Source organism: Herpailurus yagouaroundi, unplaced genomic scaffold, assembly GCF_014898765.1.
Source record: "Herpailurus yagouaroundi ecotype Mexico unplaced genomic scaffold, PumYag 161, whole genome shotgun sequence".
In the NCBI taxonomy this organism is placed as follows: Eukaryota; Metazoa; Chordata; class Mammalia; order Carnivora; family Felidae; genus Herpailurus; species Herpailurus yagouaroundi.
The window spans coordinates 16083771-16108655 of NW_024412402.1; the positions used below are offsets into that span (position 1 = coordinate 16083771).

Here is a 24885-nt window from a genome sequence, read left to right on the forward strand (position 1 = left end):
GGTCATGATCTCACGGTTCGTGGGTTCGAGCCCCACATCGAGCTCTGTGCTGACAGCTTGGAGCTTGGAGCCTGCTTCGGATTCTGTGTCTCCCTCTCTGCCCCTGCCCCTCTCATGCGCGTGCTCTCTCTCTCTCTCTCTCTCTCTCTCTCTCTCTCTCTCTTTCAAAAATAAATAAACATTAAAAAATTAAAAAAAAAAAAGAAGTTAGCATAATGATTACCCTTTGGGAAATGATACTTAGGAAGAACTTCTGGTGGGGGTTGCACCTGGGTGGCTCAGTTGGTTAAGAGTCTGACTTCAGCTCAGGTCACTATCTCGTGCTTCATGGGTTCGAACCCCACGTCGAGCTCTGTGCTGACAGCTCAGAGCCTGGAGCCTGCTTCAATTTCTGTGCCTCCCTCTCTCTCTGCCCCTCCCCCGCTTGTGCTGTGTGTCTCGCTGTCTCTCAAAAATGAATAAACATTATTTTTTAAAAAAAGGAAGCATTTCTGGGGGTGTTAGTAAGGTTCTATTTTTTGATCAGAAGAAAGTTTATTGAACATTATGCTTATGATATATGCATATTAATGTATGTATATACTTCTCCAAAATGTAAACTGATTTAGGCAAAAGAAAATACATGCATACAAACCAATAATAAACATTGGCAAAAACACACATTATGAAAAGATTCAGAAATAGGAGTGTGGAAATACTAATGGGGAATAGGAAAGGATCTTTTCTCCTGTTCCCATGCCTGTCTCATTCCATTCAGCAAACACAGGGCAGCTCTAAATCAGAGTTGGCCTCTAACCTGGAGATGGAGAGAGAGGCAGGCCCAGTCTAAACATTTGTGAGCCCAGGAAAAACAGTTTAAATAGAAGGCCACATACCATATACCTATACATTTTAAAGTTATAGATCAAGCTAACAAACTGTTAAATAAAATATGTTCTGTCTGTCTGCCTTCACACACACACACACACACACACACACACACACACCCTTCATAATGATCAGGAATGCCAGTTTTGAATTTAGAATCCCCAGACTCCTCAGATCCCTTCTTCCCAAACCAGCTAAGTCCCACATTGCAAGAAGTCTCACGATTGCATGTGTGGGCATCCCACGACTTCTAAATTCTGTCCAAATCCCCACAACAAGCCATTTTTTAGGCCCAGGAGTGCACACCACCAGCATGATCTACCCTTGGGAGGATGAGGATGCACCTGAGGAAAAGACCTGTACAGGCCCTGGAAGCAGGATGGGGCCACCTGGAGGGGGAATCACAGTGTCTCAGGCACTAGAAGAGTGGTCTAGAGCAGGTGCATGTGCTCTGAAAGGTCACAGCTCCTTAGCCCCATGGACACTTAGCCTGTGAGAAGGATTCAGCCAGAGGCAGCCAGTGTGAAGACCAAGGTCAGGGCCTCTTTTTGCCAAGTCTAGAAGTAGCACCAGAGACAAGAGTAAGTACCCTGTGCTTTTCCACCCACCCAACTCCACCAAACTGAAATAGAGCTGACATTTGCTCTACACTTTATACTTTGCAAAGCACCTTCGCATACAATACTCTTAGTCAATCCTCACAAGCTTATAAGATTACAACGTAAGATCATTTGATAGAGGAGAACACTGAGCCAAAAGTGACTTGCCTGAAGTCAAGCAATAAAGAAATGAGTACTGCTAGGTCTCCAGTGGGAGACTTTTCCCTGCAAATTTTAAAGGTCCTATTCTTTCCACTATTCAATACTGCCACCCATCTCCCAGCTTCCTAGAGATTCAAAGGGGGCTAAAAAAAAACAAAACAAACAAACAAAAATGTAAATATGCATAAATTGTAAATATGTGGCTGAAACATTGTAGGAAAAGACCAGAGGCCGGGAAGGAAATTTAACAGCAAATATAGAGTAGTTTCTGGGAAAGATTCTGGGCCCAAAGCAAAAATCACCAGCAAGACAAAGAATACTATGTAAGAGCAACAATCCTAGCTGGGTGTTGGGGGCTCCTCTCCCACGCAGACCGCAAAATGAGGGCCTTCACCACATTTAAGCAATCTCCACCCAAATTCCACACCAATTACATGGGGGGGCCCTGGCTCCACAACTCTCCTTCTCTCCACCACCCCACCAAAAATACTTTATTAATGAGAGGGCAGCATAAAGCCACGGGACTCCATGTGCTCAGGGACAGCCCAGAGAGAGCGGCCTGGCACCAGCCCCAGCTGAAGCCCGACCCTCCTCCAGTGAGGACCCGCTAAGCTATGCCTCCCTCTAATTACCAGATGCCTGGCTCAGGGCCTGGCCAGTTATTTAGAGAACCAGTGCCTGCTCCTCGCACAGATCTCCGTGAGGCTGGGGCCACAGGCACTGTCTACTCAAAGCCAGCTGCCTGAAGCTGCCATCTCCCCACACCGCGGTCCTGGGACCCTTCCTGCGGCCTCTGCACCCCAAAGGTCAGCGGCACCATGTCACTCGCACACACAGCTGCAGAGTACATGCTATCAGATGCCCTGCTGCCCGACCGTAGGGGACCCCGCCTCAAAGGACTGCACCTGGAACTTCCCCTGGACCGCATGGTCAAGTTCATAGCTGTGGGCTTCCCCTTGTTGCTGATGTCCCTAGCATTTGCCCAGGAGTTCTCTTCCGGTAAGTAGCCTCCAAGACCCAGTGTATGAGAGACCCCACTTTGTTTCACTCTTTGCATGGACTCCGAAATGGCTCCCATATTGTCCAGGTGTCATGACTTTGGCCTGGGCATTACCCAAAAAGCAGACTATGCATGAATTTAGGGCACCAGCAGAGCAGAGGCACCAAAAATTTTGAAAACCATTTCCGAACTTTTGTAGTAAAAATATGTAGCTTTAATTTCGGTATTAGTATATTTTATGTCACTGCAATAATTAAACTTTTATTTTGATTTTCATATGGATCTAGAGAGATCAGGGCTCCATAATCTTTTCAGGACCTAGGACCGCTAAAGGTCTTAGTTGGCCATGCTTTAGATGAGTCTCTTACTGTCTCAGAGCCTTCTGCCTACTCTCCACCTCCAGGGTTTCTGATTTAAGGACATATGTTAAAAGACTGACATATCATAGGTGCTAAATAAATCCATTCCTTCTTTCCCACAGCCCGTGGCCACACACACACACACACACACACACACACACACATTAACAAACACACAGACCTGGTGTTCTAGGCACTAGATTAATTCTGCAAATTTCCTACCTCTATTAAAGAAAAGGTGGACTTCCTGAGGATTGGGATTTCTGGCTTTCTTTTCTGGCTATACGATTAGCTTACTGTTTCCCAAAGAGGTCTGTCAACCTCCCACTGCCTCTTCGTTCCCCCACAAGATGGAGAGAACCCTTGGTTCCCCCTTCCACCTCTCTCTGGAGAATCATGGAAAAACAAAACTCTCCCTCCGAGCCCCTTCCCTTTCAGGACCTCCTGCTCACCCTTTCCCTTGATTGGGCTCAGAAACAGGCCATTAATCCTCTAAATTTTAGAACCTAAAAGATGCCAGTTCTCTCAGGAAGGAGAAGTCACCACCAAAACCACAGGAGTGTGGGGCGCCCCTGCTGCCCGCGTGTCTGGGACTCCAAGGGAAGCTTTGAGAGGGAAGAACCCACGTCAAAGGGGAGCCAGTGCATTGAGGGAGCTGAGCCAAACAGGCCTATGGTGACGCTGCAGTGCACAACCTGAAACTGGGGCCTGGGAATCAGAAAGTGCCTGCCAGATAAAAAAAAAAAACTGGCGGAGCTCTGGAGGCATCCCCTGGAAGGCTCTCAGCTGACAGTCCTCTGGGTCCCCATTCCTCCACTCCCAACTCCAGGCTGCCTCCAAGCTGTGTTCTTATTCCAGGGCCCCCCATCCGATGCTTCTCTCCCAGTAACTTCAGCATCCGGCAGGCCGCCTACGTGGACGGTTCCTGCTGGGACTCACTTATTCACCACGAACAGGATGAGCTTGGCCAGAACAAGATGAAATCCCTGTGGCCTCACAAGGTAAAGTAAGCTGGGCTCCATCAGGCTGCTTTGTGGCAGGGTGGAGCAGGCTAGAACCACATCATTATCTTCTCTCTTGCCTCTTTGCCACCCCACCCCATTTTTTTTTTTTTCTTTTGTCATTGACTTTCATGTTTCTGCAAATGTCTGGTGATCTTTGGTTGCCCACTTTTATCTGATTGGAAGCTTTGTGCCTATGGGTGAGGCTGGCTGACCAGCAGCCTTCTGTTTACAGTGAACCCTTCAGGCCATTTCACTGGGAAAACCTCAAATACCGGTATCTGTAATCCTTTCTCTTGGGCTGATTCCCAAAAAGCATCACTGGATCGTTAATTGTGTGGATCCAGGGTGGCAGTTGGTATTAAACTCGGTTACCAACACTCTAGGGACTCAACTGTGGGTCTCAGCACTCAGTATTCACTCAACTAACATGGTTCTCAAGTTTGTTCCCCTGCCCTCAAAGGACCCAAGTGCAGAAACTCTTTGGTTTAATGTTTCCAAAGCGCAAACCACAGGCGGATTGATTCTGCCGGCAGATGGAAAGGGCAGTCGCTTGACAAGTGCATCATATTATAGGGAAGATCTGTGGGCCTGTTGTTTCAATATTCCTGTTTGCAACCCCACCTGTACCCCCATTTTCAGACACACCTCATATCTGCAACTCTTGAGTCTTTCTGGTTCTGTGGTGCAAAAACAGCTTGCTTGGTCTGCCTCAACTCCCATCTCCCTACCCCCCCAAACAGGCTGCTGTTTTCTAGCAGACGACTGCCTTCCAGTTTGCAACACTTTCTTGCTCTTGTCTCCCGTTTTCCTTGTCCTTGGAGAATTATGTCTTTTTTATCCCTTTAGTGCCATGCTAGTGGGGCTTCATGAGGGAGCAGAAGTCACGTGTGTGTCCAATTCACAATGTTGAACTGGAAGTCACTGGTGACATTTTTAAGTTATGACAATTTACAAGGCCTCAAAAGGCCACACAGGTCTGGGACCCAGGCAAAACTACAGACTTAATGGAAAGAGTTCATGGGGTGTCTGTCAGTGGAAGTGTTCAAACAGGATCCAGATGGCAACAAGGGCAAGATACTGCAGAGGGGATTCAAATGTGAAAAGAGTCAAACTGTCTGACCGCCAGGATTGCCTGAGAGCTCTTTAAACCCAGATTCTCTGGTTCCACTTCAAACCTACTGGAACAGAATCTCTGGGGGTGATGCTTATCTTCAAGAAATGCCATGTCTTAGAACAGGAATGAAAAGGTTCTAATTTTTCTCCTGGATTAGTATAGTTTTCCTAACATGTCTCTCGTGTTTAGTTCAGAAACACACACACACACACACACACACACACACACACACACACACACTTTCTTCCATCTAGCTGCAACCAAATATGCATCCTCCCTCTTTTTCTTCAAATTCTCCTCCAAAATAAAAGGCAACCGTTGTTCAGGAGAAGCTACAGTCAAGTAGTTCTTATGAGCTCCTAAATCAGACTGCCTAGTTCCTGATCCTGCTCAGCCATCCACGAGACGTATAACCCTGTACAGCTTACTTAACCTTTTCATGCCTCAATTTTCTTATCTGTAAAATAGAGATACTAATAGTACCTACCTGATAGCATCTTTGTGAAGAGCAAATGAAATAATGCATGTCAAGCACCTGGCACAAATGAGCTTAAAAAGCCTTTAACAAGTTGAGTTTTATGGGGCGCCTGGGTGGCTCAGTCGGTTAAGCGTCCAACTTCAGCTCAGGTCACGATCTCACGGTCCGTGAGTTCGAGCCCCGCGTCGGGCTCTGGGCTGATGGCTCAGAGCCTGAAGCCTGCTTCCGATTCTGTGTCTCCCTCTCTCTCTGCCCCTCCCCCGTTCATGCTCTGTCTCTCACTATCTCAAAAATAAAAACGTTAAAAAAATTTTTAAAAAAACAAAACAAGTTGAGTTTTTACTGTGGGTAACATAGCAGCCCAGCCCCTGTTGGGTGTGGTAGGGAAAAGTCCCTTACCTCAGGTGGTAAATTGTGTAGTTGAGGACACAAGACTCATCCATTCGTCAACGTCAGCTTGTATACATACTGAACAGGAATAGCCCCAAAGTCTTCCAAGACAGTGCCTGGTGGTGTCGTTTGGCATGGCCACAAATGCAGAGATGAAAACACAACTGCACACGAGAGGAACCGGGGAAGGCAGCGTGGAGGCTATGGGATTTGATCCCCTCTCTGGAGGGTCTAAGCCAAAGTCAGCCATGTTGAGGCCCCTGACTGGACTTTGAAAGCTAACAGACTCTGGGTGTCTGGCGATAAGAACTTGGAGGAGTCAAAGAAAGGGAGATGGAAGATTAAGAAGGCGGACACTCTCCCCTAGGATGTGATGCCATGACCACTGCTGGCCATGGTCTCTGCTTAGCGACCCAGGCTAACATGCATGGGGAACGGAGGGACTCTTGTGGTTCTGTATCGCTCTCCCCCACCTTCTGTCTCCCTCTTTCCCTCCTTATATCCCTCTCCCTCCCCTTGTCCTCCCTGGGCTCCTACATACCTACACAGACCCCAGATCTGAGGAGTGCAGCTGGGGAACATGGAGCTTCAGCAAACCTTCTCCTCTGGGCTTCAACATACTCAGCCAGGTCAGTAGACAGCCTTACGTCCTGGGCCTGTGGTGGCTCATTCCCCCCACCGCCTTCCTTCCCCGACACAGGAAGCAGGGAATGAGAGCCCCTCTCTCAGAGCTCTCTCTACACACTGGGGCCCCCTCCTCAGCTCACTCTCACCCCACAGGCCCTGCCCTACTCCCTGCTGGCCTTGGCTGTGGTCATGTACCTGCCTGTTCTGCTGTGGCAATATGCAGCCCAGCCGGCCCTCAGCTCGGATCTGCTCTTCATCATCAGCGAACTGGACAAATCCTACAATCGTTCCATCCGCCTGGTGCAGCACATGTTGAAGATCCGGCAGAAAAGCTCAGACCCCCATGTTTTCTGGGATGAGCTGGAGAAGTGAGTTGTCTCTCCCACCCATTTCTGAAGGCCTCAGTTGAGCGTTAACATGGCGTGCAGGGTCATCGTCAAACTATCCTCTGTACTGTCCTTCTCATGAACCCAAAGAGTTTAACACACCATCTCACTAACTTTCCATCATTTCTGTACAGGGAGGACAGAAAGGACTCTTCCTTAGTTTATAGATGAACATCCTGCGTCACAAAGGGGTTAATCTCTCTAATGTACCACTTTTGTATACCATTCCCCTGCTCAGAACCTCCCCCCATGCCTGCAGGAAAAAACCCAAATTCTCCCACATATTTTCCCAAGGCCCTCTACTTTTTCACACCTCTGACCACCAAGTGACAGAAACCTCCCACTTTACCAAGGCAGTCTCCTCCTCTTCTCCTGATTAGCCATTCATGCCTAATTTGCTGTGGCCCTGGCACTGTTCTGGGTGCTCCAGACCCATCAGTGTGCCTTGTGTGTGTCAGAGGCAGGGGTGGGGAGGGGACAAAGGTATACCTACCCATATAGGGACTCACATTCTACGGAGGGGAAACAGACAACAAATAAACACAACACATAGCAAATCATATGGCAGAAGATAAGTGGTATGGGAGCGGGGGAGCAAAGCCAAGTATGGGGGTCAGGAAAGCTGCAAGGTTGTGGAGTGGTGCCATTTTAAATAGGGCAGCCAAGGTAGGCTCCACCAACAGGAGCGTTGAACTGAGATTTGGAAGCATATTCTGTCTTGTGTGTGTGCACATTCTCTATCCTCTGAAAAACGTTCCTCTCCTGTGTGTCTTTCTGAACTCCATCCACCTCTCCATCCAGCTCCAAGACAATATTCTCCATAAAGGTTTCTGAACACTCCAGCCCATGCTGGTAACTCTCTCCTAACTTGTACAACACCGTGGTTTGTATCCACCATTTTAGCAACAAATCAAGCACTACTATTATTTCCTGTTGGCCTACCTTATCGGCCCCTTCCCCACAAGGCAGCCTGTAAGCTCCTTCAGAGCAGAGACTGGCTTACATGTGCCTGAACACCACAGCTCTCAACAAATATTTGTTAGCATGTTTATTTTCATAAAATGGGTGGGTCGGCCTGAAAATCATACACACAGTATACAGACCAAGCACCAGAACGTGGTTATTTAGACTCCCCATCCAGTGCTAATTTAATACGCTTATTGCTTCCTAAGGATCCTGTTTTGGCTTACAGGTTTAGTCTGCACGGCTGGGCAGAAATCCAGTGTGGCCATTTGTTATTCACTGATCATTCCCTGGGTTGACCACATTGCACTCATCAGCTGGAAAATTAAGACATACTCACAAGTCTCTTTAGGGAGAGGGGTGGTTATGCTCCAGGAAGGCAGACTTTCATGTGAGCCAAGAATGCCACGTGGCATACACAGATTCCATTACTGCCCCACGTGGCTCTCTCAGACATGGTTCCAAATGGTCTCTCCTCACCCTGCCTCCTTTCTTCCCCTGCCCAGGGCTCGGAAAGAACGATACTTTGAATTCCCCTTGCTAGAGCGGTACCTGGCCTGTAAGCAGCGCTCACATTCCCTGGTGGCCACCTACCTCCTGAGGAACTCCCTCCTGCTCCTCTTCACCTCAGCCATCTACCTGTACCTTTGCCACTTCCACCTGGATGTCTTCTTCCAAGAGGAATTCAGCTGTTCCATCAAGACAGGCCTCCTAAGTGATGAGACCCACGTGCCCCATCTGATCACATGCAGGCTGACCTCTCTGTCCATTTTGCAAATTGTTAGTCTCTCCAGTTTAACAATATACACCCTATTGGTTCCGGTGATAATATACAACCTCACACGACTATGTCGGTGGGACAAACGGCTCCTATCCATCTATGAGATGCTGCCAGCTTTCGATCTCCTCAGCAGAAAGATGCTGGGATGCCCCATCAATGATCTCAATGTGATCCTCCTTTTCCTCCGAGCCAACATCTCTGAACTCAACTCTTTTAGTTGGTTGAGTGTCTTATGTGTTTTGAAGGACACGACCACCCAGAAGCACAACATTGACACAGTGGTCGATTTCATGACATTATTGGCTGGCTTAGAACCCACAAAACCTAAACATCTCACCCAAAGGGTGTGTGATGAAAACCCCTAGTTAAAAAACCGTGGAGCAAGAAATTTTATGGAAAGTAAAAATCTCTCTCCTTCTTCACAAGCCTCACACACTAAGGTACAAAAATACCCGCTTTAGAAATGCTAAGTGTGGATTCAGCTGAATCACATCCTGTATCATGTTTTCCTAAAGGTGAGAAGATAAAATCAACGCATGAAAACAAATCTGAAAGTTAGAGCTGAAGAGTCAAAGAACTAAAAAATTAGATCTAGAGCATTCTATGAGGATAGGGGGGGAAAAAAAACACCTAAAACTCAACTGAAGTCTAGACATTCTATAAGGAAAGAAGGTGCTAAAGGCTATTTATGGAGGCAGGTTCTTTTCAGTATATGCACTCCATTGCCCTTCTGGAATGCACGCTCAGCTCAACCCAAAGAGCAAAAGGGCAATCTGTTAAGTGAATAAAAATGTGAAATGCTTCAGGTGTGGCCTGAAATCCTAGGAACTTGCCAGCTGGCTTTGTGGAAGTCATTGACCTTGCCCAGGTCCTGTGTGGCCTGCCGAGTGGGATAGAAGACAATGATGGCAGGACCTTGTTATCTGCTTTTGGGGGTTAGGCCAGCATAGAACGAGGCCGGGGCCATGCATCAGCTAGGGGTGGAGCTCTGGGTTTTCTTCATCATCTAAACCAGGGACCACTTCACCAAGGGCTGGGATTATGGGCTTCTTCACAACTCTTGAGGGGCCCAGGCGTGCTTCGAATACTCCAGGAGATGCCACACCTCTTCCACTTACAGCCAGTCACTGAATAGTGACCATTAGAACTAAATGGGAAAGACAGGAAAGTGCTGTTGGGCCCTTTCTCTCTCTTCTTTATTACCCCCTCTTAGCTTCTAACTTCCATTCCTGCATCTGAATTTAATGGAACCTTGATCTGACTTCTGAGGCCCTGCCCAGCCCACAATACCATGCTGTCTCTCATTTGATATTTCATTTATAGAGCTGCCTATTTCTTCAGAGAATTTTTGTATGCACCATTTAGACCCTTCTTCATATAGGTAAGCAGAAAAATTACATTGCTCCCATGCTTCTCACAACGCTGAGCCTTTGAATATGCTGTTTCACTGCCCAAGATGCCCTCCCCTGTTCTTCACTGGCTGTCCACCAGCTCTCCTTCTGAGTCTGCCCAGACATATTTCCTGCAAGAAGGCTTCCCTATCTCCTCCCCTCTTCCCTAATTATGTGCTGCCATATCATTCAATACACACCTCTGAGATAAAAATTCTTACACTGTATGAATATTGCCCACTCATTTGCCTTTTCCTCTTTAACAAGTTTCCTAAAGGTTGTATCATAGTGGGCACTAAATAAGTATTAATCTGAATAAGTAATTGACTGAATTTTGCTCAACCACGTTACATTGTTTGGAGCACACAGACCCAGCCCCTAAATAATCTTGTATAAAAAAAGCTTTGTGGGGCACTTGGCTGGCTCAGTCGACTGAGTGTCTGACTTCAGCTCAGGTCATGATCTCGCAGTTTGTGAGTTCAAGCTCCGCATCAGGCTCCATGCTGACAGCTCGGAGCCTGGAGCCTGCTTCGGATTCTGTGTCTCTCGCTCTCTGCCCCTCCCCCACTCGCACTCTGTACCTCTCTCTCAAAAATAAACATTAATAAAAACTTTGTGCACAGAGATGCACTCCACAGCAATTGCTGAGCAAAAAGCCAAACAACATGGAAGTAATCATGTAAAATTATTATGCCGTAACTGGAATATTAAGCATTCATTTAAAATTATGTTTATGCTCCCGCTCTGTCTCTGTCTCTCAAAAAAAGAATAAACATTAATAAAAAAAGTTGTAATTATGCTTATAAGGAAATCATAATAACACCACAAAATGATAATAAAGGTCAGTGAACAACAAGGAAACATCTAACATATATGAAAATGCATGAAGGTATTAAACACATACAAACGTTAAAAGTGGCTCTCCTTCACTGGGTGTTGTACGGAAACCAATTTGACAATCAATTTCATATACTGAAAAAAATGAAAATAAAAAATAAAATAAAAGTGGCTCACCTTATGTGGCAACATTATGGATTTTTTAAAAAATCTTCTTTGTACTATATTTTCTAAATTTCTAAAACTTGCCCAAAATGCTTTATAAATTGTAAGGAAACGTTTCTACTGAAGAAAAAGTCATATTGTAATGCAAATTCCACTGAAATCCATTGGCTAGAGCAGCTTGAAAACTAAAGGAATGAACACACTTTCCCTCCCCCTAGGTATGAAACCTGTATATGAAAAGGAACAATGAAAATAAAGTCAGATCACAAAGCCTGCAAAGACAAAATACAGATGAACGGCAAATAAGTCACACAGTTGGCAAATAGGGTTTTTTTTTTTAATTTTTTTTAAATTTTTTTTTCAACGTTTTTATTTATTTTTGGGACAGAGAGAGACAGAGCGCGAACGGGGGAGGGGCAGAGAGAGAGGGAGACACAGAATCGGAAACAGGCTCCAGGCTCCGAGCCATCAGCCCAGAGCCTGATGCGGGGCTGGAACTCACGGACCGCGAGATCGTGACCTGGTTGAAGTCGGACGCTCAACCGACTGCGCCACCCAGGCGCCCCCTTTTTTTTTTTTTTTTTAATTTTTTTTTCAACGTTTTTATTTGTTTTTGGGACAGAGAGAGACAGAGCACGAACGGGGGAGGGGCAGAGAGAGAGGGAGACACAGAATCGGAATTTTAATTTTTTAAATGTTTATTTATTTTTGAGAGAGAGACAGAGCGTAAACGGGGGAGGGGCAGAGACAGAGGGAGACAAAGAATCTGAAGCAGGCTGTAGGCTCCAAACTCTGAGCTGTCAGCACATAGCCGGATGCAGGGCTCCAACGATGCAGGGTGAGACCATGACCTGAGCCCAAGTCAGAGGCTTAACCCATCAAGCGACTATTTGCAGGCGCCCCTGCAAATAGGTTTAAAAAAAAAAAAAAATCTCTTCCTGTCACTCAATTATCTTTTCCCAGGTTCCAAGAGCCAACCTATACTAGCAAAGACATGATTGTGGATATTTGATTGTGGATATTTTGTGGGCAGAAAATATTCCTGGCAGTTTCCAAAAATGTATCTATTATGGCTGCCTTGAGTATGGCTGTGAAAGCACACTGGCATCCTGAAGAGTTGCTCTGTGAAAACTCAGCCACATGCACCAAGGGCAGCTTTCATTATGGAAGGATATGAAAGAACTTTCATAAGACTTCTGTGTGAAAACTATTTTGTCTTGACCCTGTCACTATTTTTACAATAATCAGAAATGAAATAGCTGGGTCATCAATTTGAAACCTTTTTTTGAACTCTGATTGTTACTTACACACATTAGTATTACATTTTTCTCCAGTAATTCACTGAATTTGTTTTAACTATGTACATACTTTCTTTAATTTCCATATACAACTCCAGAAGTCCACATTTTGACTGTCTAACGGTAATTATATTTTACACCAGTTTAGAACCCTCACTAGCCTCCCTTATTCTAAATAGTATATTCAGTTTTCAACGGAAAAACCTGTGACACACAGGCTTATTCAGCTAGTTAGTCGCATTGCTGGAATAAGAATACAACAAGCCTTTTGAGCATCCAACTCCTGACTTTGGCTAAGGCCGCGATCTCACGGTTCATGAATTGGAGCCCAACTTCGGGCTCCGTGCTGACAGTGCTGACTGAGCCTGCTTGGGATTCTCTCTACCTTCTCTCTGCCTCTCTCTCAAAAATAAACTTTAAAAAAAAAAATACAAGCGTTTTGTCTTCCAGACCTGAGCATTTACCAGCACTGCCTCCTAAAAATTGCCTACCCTCCTTATTTGAGGATTTTAGATAGACCTTGGTTACAAAGTTAGCGCCAAGTTAATATAGGTAGAGGTCCAGAAACATACTTTTGGTTTCATCAGGGAAACATTTACTGAGTGCCTACTTAGTGCTAGCTCGTTATTAAAACTCTTCTCTTCCCTATTTGAGCCTAACTTGAAGGGGCAGAAGCCTTTTTTCTAGTCACCAGTGTTGTCCCAGATCCTAGTTAAATCTCGGCCTCATAGGCTTTCGGGAAACCTTTATGCGAGCTGTATACTGGAAAGCCGCAGTCCCAACACAGGCTTTCAAGTGCGTCCCACATTTCGGGAAGACCCGTTAGCGAGTGTGGAAAACTGGAGCTGAAACGCGGTGGGCTGGGGGAGCGTGTGGGAGATTCGCGCCGGCAAGATTTCGGGGCTTTTAGCCGTTAGCTCCACAGTAATACTCCTCAGCTAAGGACACAGCAGCGAAACACCGAGTCTGCTCTTCGGTCGCCTGCACCCGCCCCTCCCTGCTCCAGACCGCAGATCTGCACATCCCAGACCACCCCAGGCTCACGGCCCCGGAAGTTACTCGCGGCCGGCGCTGTTACGTAACTTCCGGGCGGGGCTTACTTCCGAGGCAGACGCGGAAGTGCTGGGAGGCCCGGTGGCCGAGGTCGGTTGCCGGACTTTTGGCCCGGCCTTTCGCCTTGGGAAAGTTCTGGAGGGGTAGATTCCTAAGAAGCCGGCTTCCGGCAACCCAGACGAGACGAAGCCGACGCTCCTCGGCCTGGGAGCCGATGCCGGCCGCGCCCTGGAGGCCCCGTAGCGGGGCCGGACGATGAGCCTGCTGGGCGGCCCGGCCTCCTCGCCGCGGGCCCCGCTGCAGTCCAGCAAGGCCAGGATGAAAAAGCTCCCGAAGAAGAGCCAGAACGAGAAGTACCGGCTCAAGTACCTGCGGCTGCGCAAAGCGGCCAAAGCCACCGTGTTTGTGAGTCAGAGTGTCGCTCGGCCCTTCTCCGCCTCGACACTCCTAATTCGCGAAATCTTTCCCCACACCGTTCCCCTCCCAGAGTGGCCGAATCAGTAGTGTTAGCTTTTGCAGTACACGTTACTTCTCGTTAGCCTTGTGTCCTTGGGCACCTTAGCTAATTTCTGTACTCTTCTGTTTCCTGAAGAGAGCTAACTGCCTTTCAGAGTCGTGAAGATTTAATTGAGAAAAGTAAAGTGCTTGACATCTGGAAGATGTGCCAGTCGGTTTCAGTCATCGTTCTTACCACGAAACTCTTGGAAAAGCGTTTGATTCTCAAGAGAACCCTAGAGTTAGGCACTGTTTTTAAAAATGGCATCACCGAAACCCCAAGAGATGACTTATGCAAGGGCGCTGTGTCCCAGCCCTGATTCCTGGTCCTAGTGTCTTCAATACTTCGACTACACAGCCTTATTTCCCAAGCACCCCAAATCCGCATAACAGACCTCTGCCCTAAACAGGCTCACAAAACTTTCAATAATTCCCCCCACCCCCGCCCCCCTCTAACCTCTCTAGTCTCTCAAATATTTCTGCTGTTCTTTTATTGTAGAGGCACTGAATTCATTGAATAAGTGAACTGACCTGCCAGCCACAACTTTGTGTTCTGGCGTTCTGGCTTGCTCGAGCTTGCCTCAGTGCTGGGAAACAGGGAATGGAGTCCTCACTTTTCAAATGTGCCTCCGTGTCTGAATCACCACCTTAAACTCTTCTTTCTACCACAAGTTTGCACACATCACCGCTTTTTTAGAAGCATAAGGAAAGGTTTGGAAATTAGAACATTCATTCCAAAAGCATTTATTTAGCACTGGCTGTGTGCACTGGAGAGACATGAAAAAAGTAGAATTAAGAGGACTTGATACTTAATTGACCGCTCATTTTCTTTTATGCTCTACATGTCGGATATCCCTGAAGTCTATGTTCTTAAGATGTTGATTCCATTCAAGTACTTGAAATAGGCTTTGTGAAGAAAAGGGATATCGCTTTGAACATTCAAATTTTGAGCTCTCACTTGAGGAATGTCCAGATGAGAATATTTCCTTTACAACTGATGCTTGGGAAATAGCTTGAGTCAGAGAGTCAGATAATACTTGAATACACATAAGTAGATTATGAAGTTTTAAGAATTTTGCATACCAGAGTTGATTTTATTTTGTCCAGTTGTCCTTTTAAGGTTCATATTGCATGGGTGTTTTGGGGTTAGCAAAGCTTGGTTTTGTTATCTCCCCAAGAGTCAAGGCACTTGGGAATGGACATTTCTCATATTTGTAAGATTTAAATTGAAGCCTATATGGATTTCAGCAGGATGCCCTTTTCTCTGCCAAAGTCTACCCTAACTAGGGTGATCATACATCTTGGTTTGCCTAGGGCAATCCTAGTCTACCATACTATTCTGGAATAATAATTAATAGCACCCCTTTTTCACTCTGAGGTGCCCCAGTTTCAATAAATTATGTAATGACCTTGCCCATAATGGAATTTGACTCTACCTTTACCTATAGGTTTTCTTAATAGTTGGTCTGCAGGGTAGATTAACTTGTTCCTCTCACCCAGCAACACAGACTTCTTGGTTTGAAACATAGCTTCTCTTCCCAGCGTAATACTTTGATCTTTTATTCTCTATATGTGATTATATCCAAAAATTTTTTCTTAAAGGAAAATGCTGCTATTTGTGATGAAATTGCTCGCCTTGAGGAAAAATTTCTTAAAGCAAAAGAAGAAAGACGGTGAGCTGCCTTCGTGTTGTGTTCAGAATCCCATTTTCAGTGATTGATATGGTGTTACTGCTCTGGGGATTTTTCTCCAGTGGAATTTTTATGTATTACACAGCCCATTGGCTCTGATCAGTGCAGAGAAACTCACAACCTCCGGTTTTGGTTCCCATTTACCCAAGTCGTGTTGGACCGTGGTGACGAGACAGCACCTCTATTCACCTTTCTGACATGACCCTCTTGCCACATCTCATAAGCTATCTTCTTATAACTGCCCAGTTACAAAAGACAAGGGATAAAAGAAACTACCTCCCATTCCACAGATATTTATTCAGTATGTACTATATTCTGTGCAAAGCACAGTGGGTATGTATAATTCATACCTAAGGAGATCGTGGTACATTCCCTCCAGAAGCATAATACCTTTCAACATCAAGGTAAAGGAACCCTCCAGATGCAAGAGAGATAAACTACAGTCCTTATCTTTGGCTTCTTGAGGAAGTGTCCTCTGGAGCCTCTTATTCCCTGGGTCCAAGAAGAACCTTATTTTTATGAGTGTAATAATCTTTATATAATTCTGGCTTTTCCACTACTTAAGTAAAATACTGAATTGAGATAAAATAGAAGTTCATACCTCGCTCCCTTTCCTTCCCAACCTCAGGTATTTGCTAAAGAAGCTCCTCCAGCTTCAGGCTCTAACTGAAAGCGAGGTACAGGCCGCAGCGCCTTCCCACAGCTCCAGTGTGCCCCTAACTTACGGCGTGGCCGGCTCTGTGGGAGCCATACAGGGAGCTGGGCCCATCTCTGGGCCCAGCGCTGGGGCTGAGGAACCGTTTGGGAAGAAATCCAAGAAGGAGAAAAAAGAAAAAGGCAAAGAGAACAACAAACTGGAAGGTACCTTGGGGAGACGATAGTTGTCCCGGTGGCTCCGCGACTAATGACAAAGACCTGGTACTAACTGGTAGACACACACGGCCACAGATATACTTAAACCCTCACTTGGTCCCTTAGCTGCCCTAATAGCCCTTGGAAAGAAAGTGTATTAGAGCCACATTGGGTGGAGGAATTCTAGTCAGACCTGGTTAAATGGAAGGGAGCAGGCTAAGGCCTCCCCCTTCTCCCACGCCCCCAACTCTCTGGGTTGCCTTCAGTTCAGTGTTTCCTAGAGGCAGGGAAATGGGCTAGGTGGCCTTTTGAGCACAAGGATGGCTTGGGACATTTCTGATCGGATAAATGAAGAGGCCTTAAAAACTGCAAGGCTTTTAGGTCCTCAGCATTGATACTAAAATTAGCCATTGCCAGGTGGGTGGGTTAAAAAGATACTCCGGGCTTTGGGGAAAAAGTCCCATGTGCCCATTCAGCGAGTGTACAGAACCAGGATTGGCGTATTGTTCTTAGCATTCACGGGTAAATTTTTCCCTTCCCCTCAGCATTGGGAGGGGCCTAAAGTGGGTGACCCCAGATTTGCGTTTCAGTTCTGAAGAAAACATCCAAGAAAAAGAAAATGGAGGGAGGTGCTCGCAAGCTGGTTCAGCCCATTGCCCTGGATCCCTCAGGACGGCCTGTGTTCCCCATCGGACTGGGGGGTCTAACAGTATATAGCCTGGGGGAGGTGAGTGAGACCAGCGATATATAGAGAGGAGAATCAGAAATATGGGAATGGGGTTGAGCCTTCCCTCCCTGTTCCCATCAGCAGCAGCCCCTTGCTGATCCAGACCAACCCCAGAAAATCTCCAGTCCCTAGGAAACCAGGTCAGTTTTGTCTGCTGCGCAGCTGACACACTTTCTCTCTGTGATTCGAGTCACTCTTTGCGGCCCCAAAGTGGTTTTAAAGGCTACCACGGTACACTGGACTTCTGAATTCTCTAGTGACCTCAGTCGCAGAGTGGGGGGAATCTTTTTTATAGATCATCACCGACCGACCTGGCTTCCATGATGAGAGTGCCATCTACCCTGTTGGCTACTGCAGTACTCGGATATATGCCAGCATGAAGTGCCCAGACCAGAAGTGTCTGTATACCTGTCAGATCAAGGATGGTGGCATGCAACCCCAGGTACCCACTCGATTAACAGCTACTGGGTTTTGTTTTGTTTTGTTTTGTTTTGTTTTGTTTTGTTTTGTTTTTTGAGACCCTTCTCTGTGACAGCCACTTACTAGATATCACCCGTTCTGACACTCCCAGTACATGCTGTATAATAACCATTTGGGTAATGCCAAGATGCAGAAAAGCGATTGGCCCCAAGTCAAACCTTTGTTAATAAGTGCTTGAGCTGGGATTTGAGTCTATCTGTCCCACTCTCATACTGAGGCCCTTCCCTTTGAACCCTGCTCCTTGTACTGTTGCTATGGTGACTGTGGGAGGCTGAGCAAGCATGCTTATTTGTGAAGTGCAGGCCTATATACAAGAAAGATTAATTTGATATTCTGCCATTTCAAGTAGGACAAAAATGGAGGTAGCAAAGAAACTGCATATTGGTTTCTGGTCGCATACACTCTTAAGGACCTGGGAGATGTGAACCTTAGTCTTTAAAACAATTTTTTTTAACGTTTATTTATTTCTGAGACAGACAGAGTGTGAGCAGGGAGGGGCAGAGAAAGAGGGAGACACAGAATCCGAAACAGGCTTCAGGCTCTGAGTTGTCAGCACAGAGCCCAACGCAGGCCTTGAACTCATTAACCATGAGATCAGGACCTGAGCCGAAGTTGGACACTCAACCAACTGAGCCACCCAGGCGCCCCGAACCTTAGTCTTATCAAATACTTTTGTTCATCCTTCTCGCTGCTGTGATGCAAGGGAGTTCATTTTCCCCACCCGTCACCTCTGGTCATTGGGAAAAAAAATAAACCAGTTTCAAAGTTCCAGACTTCTCTGTCTGATGTTACAGATCACTAGAAAGTTAGGTGGAAGGAAGTAGACACAGGGAAGGGAACCTCTAAGCAGAAGCTGAGAGCCTGCTGCCACATGTGGATAATACTGCATCGCTCCTCTCCTGGTTAGAGTGCTGTTAGATGCATCTGAGTGTTCAGATGACCTGGCCATGCAGGAGTTCTGTTTAGAAAGTACTGTAACAGGGGGCCCCTGAGCAGCTCAGTCAGTTCAGCATCTGACTTTGGCTCAGATCACAGTCTGAGGGTTCGTGGGTTCGAGCCCCATGTCGGGCTCTGTGCTGACAGCTCAGAGCCTGGAGCCTGCTTCGGATTCTGTGCTTCCCTCTCTCTCTGCCCCTCCTCCGCTCATGCTCTGTCTCTCTCCCCCCAGAAAAAATTTAAAAAGTAATAATAAAGTAAAAATAAAGTACTATAACAGACTCCTATGGTAGTAGTATACCATATTTATTTATAACAAATTTATAAATTCAGTACAAATCTAATAAAAATTCTAATAGAATTGTCATGGATATTGACAAACTGGTTCTTAATTTCCTTGAAGACAAATTGCTAAAATATTTGTGAAAAGAAGAGTTTGTGTGGGTTTTAGGTGTTTTGCTTTGCTTTGTTTTTTAGCTAATTAATTCTTCTGGACATTATTTGCAGGTATATTGTGAGCCTTAATTTTTTTCCAACTAACATCAGGTGTTATCTCTAGTATATACTAAAAGTATGTAGACAATTCTTTTTCATCTCTTTGTCTATAAATGCTAATATGAACTTTAATTTCTTTAGCTTTATAGAATGTTTCATACTATATCTTAGAAGAAAATATGGAAGAATATTTTTATAATCTTAGAGTGAGGTGAAAGCTTTTCTTGAGTGAGGCATGAAATGTGGACACTATGAAAGAGAATAGATTGGACTGTTAAAAACTTAATGAACAACAAAAGATACATAATCCAAGTTAAAACTCAAGCAAAAAAAAAGGAACAAAGTATGTAGCAGTGGATTAATATCCAGATAAAGTGTTCCTCTGGTCAAATACAAAAAGCAATCAAATACAACAGGTATCAGTTGAAACTGTGCGGATGGTTGGTAAGAACGGACCTCATTAGCAATTAGAGAAATGGAGATAAAACGATTTTGCTTATAGGCGGACAGCAGAGAGATTGATAGTATTGAGTGTTGGCCAGAGTGTAGGAAAACAAGTAAGCATTAGCTTGAGTGAAAACTTGCAGTCTTTGGAAGGCAACTTGGCAATATCAACAAGTTTGGTATGTGTATCCTTTGACCCAGGATACTGCTAGGTGTTGAAGTATTTCCTAGAGAGATGTGCAAATGTGAACAAAAGAGTTACATGGAACAATCTACATTATGGTATTGTTTGTAATTGCAAGAAATTAGAAATCTCTGAAATGCCTCTAAGGAGGAGAATGGTTAAAAATTAAGATTTATCCACCTTACGTCATATTATGTAGCAGTTAAAAGAATGAAGTACAGTTACACATACTAACAGGGAAAGCTCTGCGAGACCAAAATATGAGATTTTGGCCTTTTAATTGCTCTTTGTGCAAAATAGAATAGTGTGCACACAGTATAAAAGATTGGAATTTGGGGTGCCTGGGGAACTCAGTCAGTTAAGCATGGGACTGACTCGATTTCAGCTCAGGTCATGATCTCATGGTTTGTGAGATCAGGCTCTGTGCTGACAGTGAGCCTGCTTGGGATTCTCTGTCTCCCTCTCTGTCTGCCCCTCCCCCACTCACTGTCTATCTCTCTTTCAAACTAAATTAAAAAAAAAAAAAAAAAAGATTGGAATTGACATGACCAGTACCAAAAAGAGAGCAGTCCTGGAATATTTGAAGATAATTGCTCACAGTTTTTTCCATAAATTAGCTGAGAAATAAATATAAACCCTCAGTATCTTAAATTTGCAACATATGTCATTAGTTGAAGTAACAAAACCACTGACTAAAACTACAAGATAATTATTATTGACAAAAATAAAAGAGCTCTAAAATTTGATACAGTAAAATTGAAGTAATAACTGCAGAAGAAAACTAACAGCAGGAGAAGCCATACTCAGTAAAGTATATTTTGGATTCTAAAAAATGATTAATCACATTATTCTTTGAAAGTATACAGAAAATAAGTAAATCCTGTTTGGGATAATTTTATTAAGGTACATTGAAAAACAGGATACTGTTTTGGTTTTTAAGTTTTTATTTAAATTCTAGTTAGCTAACACACAGTGTACTATTGGTTTCAGGAGTAGAATTTAGTGATTCCATCACATGCATATAAGTGCCCTCCTAAATACCCATCCTGCATTTAACCCATCTCCCACCCATGTTCCCTCTAGCAACCCTCAATTTTCTAGAATTAAGAGTCTGTTTTATGGTTTGCCACTTTTTCTTTCCCCTATGTTCATCTGTTTTGTTTCTTAAATTCCACACATTAGTGAAATCATATGGTTTTTGTCTTTCTCTGATGGACTTACTTCGCTTAGCAAAATACACTGTAGCTCCGTGTTGCAAATGGCAAGATTGCATTCTTTCGATGGCTGAGTAGTATTCCACGGTGTGTATCTACCACATCTTCTTTATCCATTCATCAGCCAATGGACGACATTTGGCTCTTTCCAGAAGCATCGGGGTGCATGTGCCTCTTCAGTATTTTTGTATCCTTTGGATAAATACCTAGTAGTGCAATTGCTGGGTTGTAGGGTAGTTCTATTTTTAATTTTTTGAGGAACCTCCATACCGTTTTCCAGAGTGGCTGCATCAGTGTGCATTCCCACCAGCAGTGTTAAGGTTTCCCTTTCTCCACATCCTCACCAACACCTGTTGTTTCCTGTGTTGTTAAATTTGGCCATTCTTACAGATGTGAGGTGATAGCTCACTGTAGTTTTGATTTGTATTTCCCTGATGATGAGTGATATTGAGCATCTTTTCTTGCGTCTGTTAGCCATCTTAGGTCTTCTTTGGAAAAATGGATACTGTTTAACTGAACTTTATGAAAAGAACACTAGTCAGGGAATTTAATTGGCTAAGTATTTTCTATGCAAAAATTCATTGAACTTAGAGAAAACTGGCCAAGGAATTAAGTTGGCTAGATAGTATTTATTACAAAAATACTTTCTTGGCAAAAATTCTTCAGTATTAGTAGAATTTCGAGTTGAGGGTTATTTTTTATGTATATAGTCAAGATATTTTGCAATTTAAAAAATGGGGCTTGGAGTCAGAATGGCCTTATTCCTCCTAGATATTATAAAGTAAATATAAGATTATCTTATTTGATCTCATGTATTTTTGTTTATTTTTTAAATATAATTTACTATCAAAATGACTAACATACAGTGTGTAAAGTGTGTTCTTGGTTTTGGGGGTAGATTCCCGTGGTTCATGGCTTACGTACAACACCCAGTGCTCATCCCAACAAGTGCCCTCCTCAGTGCCCATCACCCATTTTCCCCTCTCTCCTCCCCCCGCCCCCACATCAACCCTCAGTTCGTTCTCTGTATTTAAGAATCTCTTATGGTTTGCCTCCCTCCCTCTCTGTTTGTAACTATTTCCCCCCCCTTCCCTTCCTCTATGGTCTTCTGTTAATTTTCTCAAGATCTACATACGAGTGAAAACATGGTATCTGTCTTTCTCTGACTGGCTTATTTCACTCAGCATAATACTTTCCAGTTCCATCCACATTGCTGCAAATGGCAGGATTGCATTGTTTCTCATTGTCAAGTAGTATTCCATTTTATATATAAACCACATCTTTATCCGTTCATCAGTTGATGAACGTTTAAACTCTTTCCATAATTTGTATATTGTTCATGTTAATTTTTCTTTTAATTTTGCTAAAAATTTTTTATTCATTTTTGAGAGAGAGAAAGCATGAGCAGGGAAGGGGCAGAGAGAGAGGGAGACACAGAATCTTAAGCAGGCGCCAGGTTCTGAGCTGTCAGCACAGGGCCTGATGCGGGGCTCAAACCCACGGACCATGAGATCATAACCTGAGCTAAAGTTGGACGCTTAACCGACTGAGCCACCCAGGCGCCCCCTATTGTTCATGTATTTTTAAAGTACCATTTGTATTTGTACTTATAGATGTAAGTAAGTGGATAGGAAAGGTGTGTAACAAATTAAGTGTGGACTTGTGGAGAGCAGTCACAAGGTGTTTAGAACTGAAACAGTTAAAGGACTCTCTGTGTTTTCTTGGATTTGTTTGAATTTGTAACGGCACTCTAGGAAATTGGACCCACCTTCTAATATCATATACATCAGCTTCAAGTGCAAGAGTGAAGAAATAGTTATAGAAGTAGTGTGGCTTTCTCTCTACTGTCCCCTCTTTCAAAGTTGATCTCATTGCTCCTTTATCTTTCTCAGTTTGAAATTGTTCCCGAAGATGACCCCCAGAATGCCATTGTCACCTCTTCTGCAGATGCCTGTCATGCAGAACTGCTCAAGACCATAAGTATTACTATGTAAGTTGAAGCTTGAAGACCATCTAAATAGGTCACTTGTGGTACAATGAGATTTTCCTTGCTTTTAATGTATGGAGATCCCTAATTTTATAGAAAGGTATCCTGCATCGTTTAGATTTTTTACCAGAAATCCAATGGATTTCTCCAGAGTATCCAAGTCAAGAAAGTTTGTTCTCTGCATTCACACCCCCATTCCATTCCTAAAGCCATTCTCATCTCCCTCTAAACTTTGAAACTACCATCCTCCCTCTCCTATTTAGGGGGAAACTAATGCCCAACCTGCTTCCATCTGGAGCTGACTTTTTTGGGTTTTCTCACCCAACTATTCACAACTTGATCCAGAGTTGTCCAGGAGCTCGAAAATGTATCAAGTAAGTTACTGCTTTGCTCGTTGTTACGCTGTGTTCTGCTGCTGTCTTCAAAGCAGGCTTGCTCCTTTGTGTGCCTCAGTATTGGTCCTCCTAGCCCTCTGGACAGGGGGCAGAAGGCAGTACCCCACTGTACTAGAATTATCATTTTCTGTGTGTACCATGACAGCAAAAGGGTTGGGAAATCCTGCAGGATAATGTGTCACTAAATGTGCCTATCTTCTCTTAGTGTTTTCATTAATGTGATTCTTAGATACATATGGGAAAGATTACAGAAAAAACATACCTGATCTCTTTGGAAGTAAGAATGGGTTATTGTGGCTAACAGACAGCTCTTGATAACGATGCCCTTTGATCCTGCAGTTACCAGTGGGTGAAGTTTGATATATGGAAACCTGGAGATGGGCAGCCGCCCCAGGGACCGCCAGAGGATGATGCAAGTATAAGCTTTGAAGCCTTTCAGAGACAGGCCTTTGATGAAGATCGTACTGATCCCATTCTGCAAGGTAGCTTAGTTTTCCCTTCCCGGTTTGAAAATTGACTATTTTTAGACTGCTGTCTGCTTCTCATGGGTAGCGGAGTACTCCAGAGAGCTGGGCAGTAAGTGATAGAAACTTACGCTGCCGGGACCACGGAGACTCCCAAGTATGAGGATGGGCTGCCCTGCAGGGCTCTCCAGCAGCACTTGCAGGGGTGACAGGGAGCGGCTGCCATCACAGTGAGGCAGGGCCCACAGGGAAACCAGGCTTTCTCATTTTCCCACCTAAAACAGACCCAAGCAGAACTGCAGGGGAAAGTTGACTGCTCAGGACAAGAATTTCATGTGAAGTGAAGGGGAGCAGATGATGGCCTTGGTCCTGCCTGTGTTGGGTGGGTTCCCTCCCACAGATGGGTGGAGCTCTCAGGGGATCTGGCGTTGGGTCACATAGGCAGAGCTCTGGACTAGAAATCATAGAATTAAAATCCTCACTTTTTGTCTGTATACTATATAACCCTAGACAAAACAATCTATTTTGGCCACAGTTTTCTTTGTTGTAAAAGTCAATTTCTGTCCTATCTTACCAAGCAAGGGCAAAATTAGGCTGACGGGCAAGAGTGTTAGGTACTGAAAGGACATTCACGTGTGGGATCAGTCCCTTGAGACTCCCAGGCAGCAATGGAACTGAAGGAATTTTCTTCTCCAGGATCCTTGGACCTTCCAGAGCTTCAGCCCACAGCCTTCGTGTCTTCTTACCAACCCATGTTCCTGACGCATGAACCCCTGGTAGACACTCACCTACAGCACCTGAAGTCTCTGTCCCAGTGTAGCCCAACTCAGTCTTCAGATTGATCAGGAAGGGGTCAGATGCCACATCATTTAACTTAAAGTAAAACTTAGACTATGGAAGAAGGCAGCAGTTCAGGAACGAAGGAGATACACATTTTGTTACAGAGGTTCCTGTGGTGACAGTGTTCCCTTGGAAAAACTGCAGCTGCTTTATTTTTAGCAATAAATTTCTCTTTACAAATCTGCTTATTTTCATCTCATTGTGATC

The 24885-nt window shown here is 44.7% G+C and overlaps 2 protein-coding genes across 3 annotated transcripts; both read left to right on the forward strand.

Moving 5' to 3' along the window:
• The first annotated feature begins 2446 nt into the window (after positions 1-2446).
• Positions 2447-9532, forward strand: PANX3 (pannexin 3). The gene is made up of 4 exons (XM_040482829.1): positions 2447-2627; positions 3846-3988; positions 6754-6968; positions 8456-9532. The coding sequence occupies exons 1-4, from the start codon at positions 2447-2449 to the stop codon at positions 9093-9095; spliced, it is 1179 nt and encodes a 392-aa protein (XP_040338763.1). The 3' UTR covers positions 9096-9532.
• Positions 9533-13512: 3980 nt separating this feature from the next.
• On the forward strand, positions 13513-24861 carry TBRG1 (transforming growth factor beta regulator 1). Of its 2 annotated transcripts, none has more exons than XM_040483387.1 (9): positions 13513-13879; positions 15572-15642; positions 16289-16521; positions 17103-17239; positions 17535-17681; positions 22885-22982; positions 23243-23353; positions 23714-23786; positions 24535-24861. In XM_040483387.1, exons 1-9 carry the CDS (start codon positions 13730-13732, stop codon positions 24598-24600), a joined length of 1086 nt encoding a protein of 361 aa, XP_040339321.1. In that variant the 5' UTR covers positions 13513-13729; the 3' UTR covers positions 24601-24861. The 2 variants fall into 2 exon arrangements, with proteins under 2 accessions (XP_040339321.1, XP_040339320.1); XM_040483386.1 differs by having other exon boundaries at positions 13515-13879; positions 23714-23856.
• Positions 24862-24885: the final 24 nt, after the last annotated feature.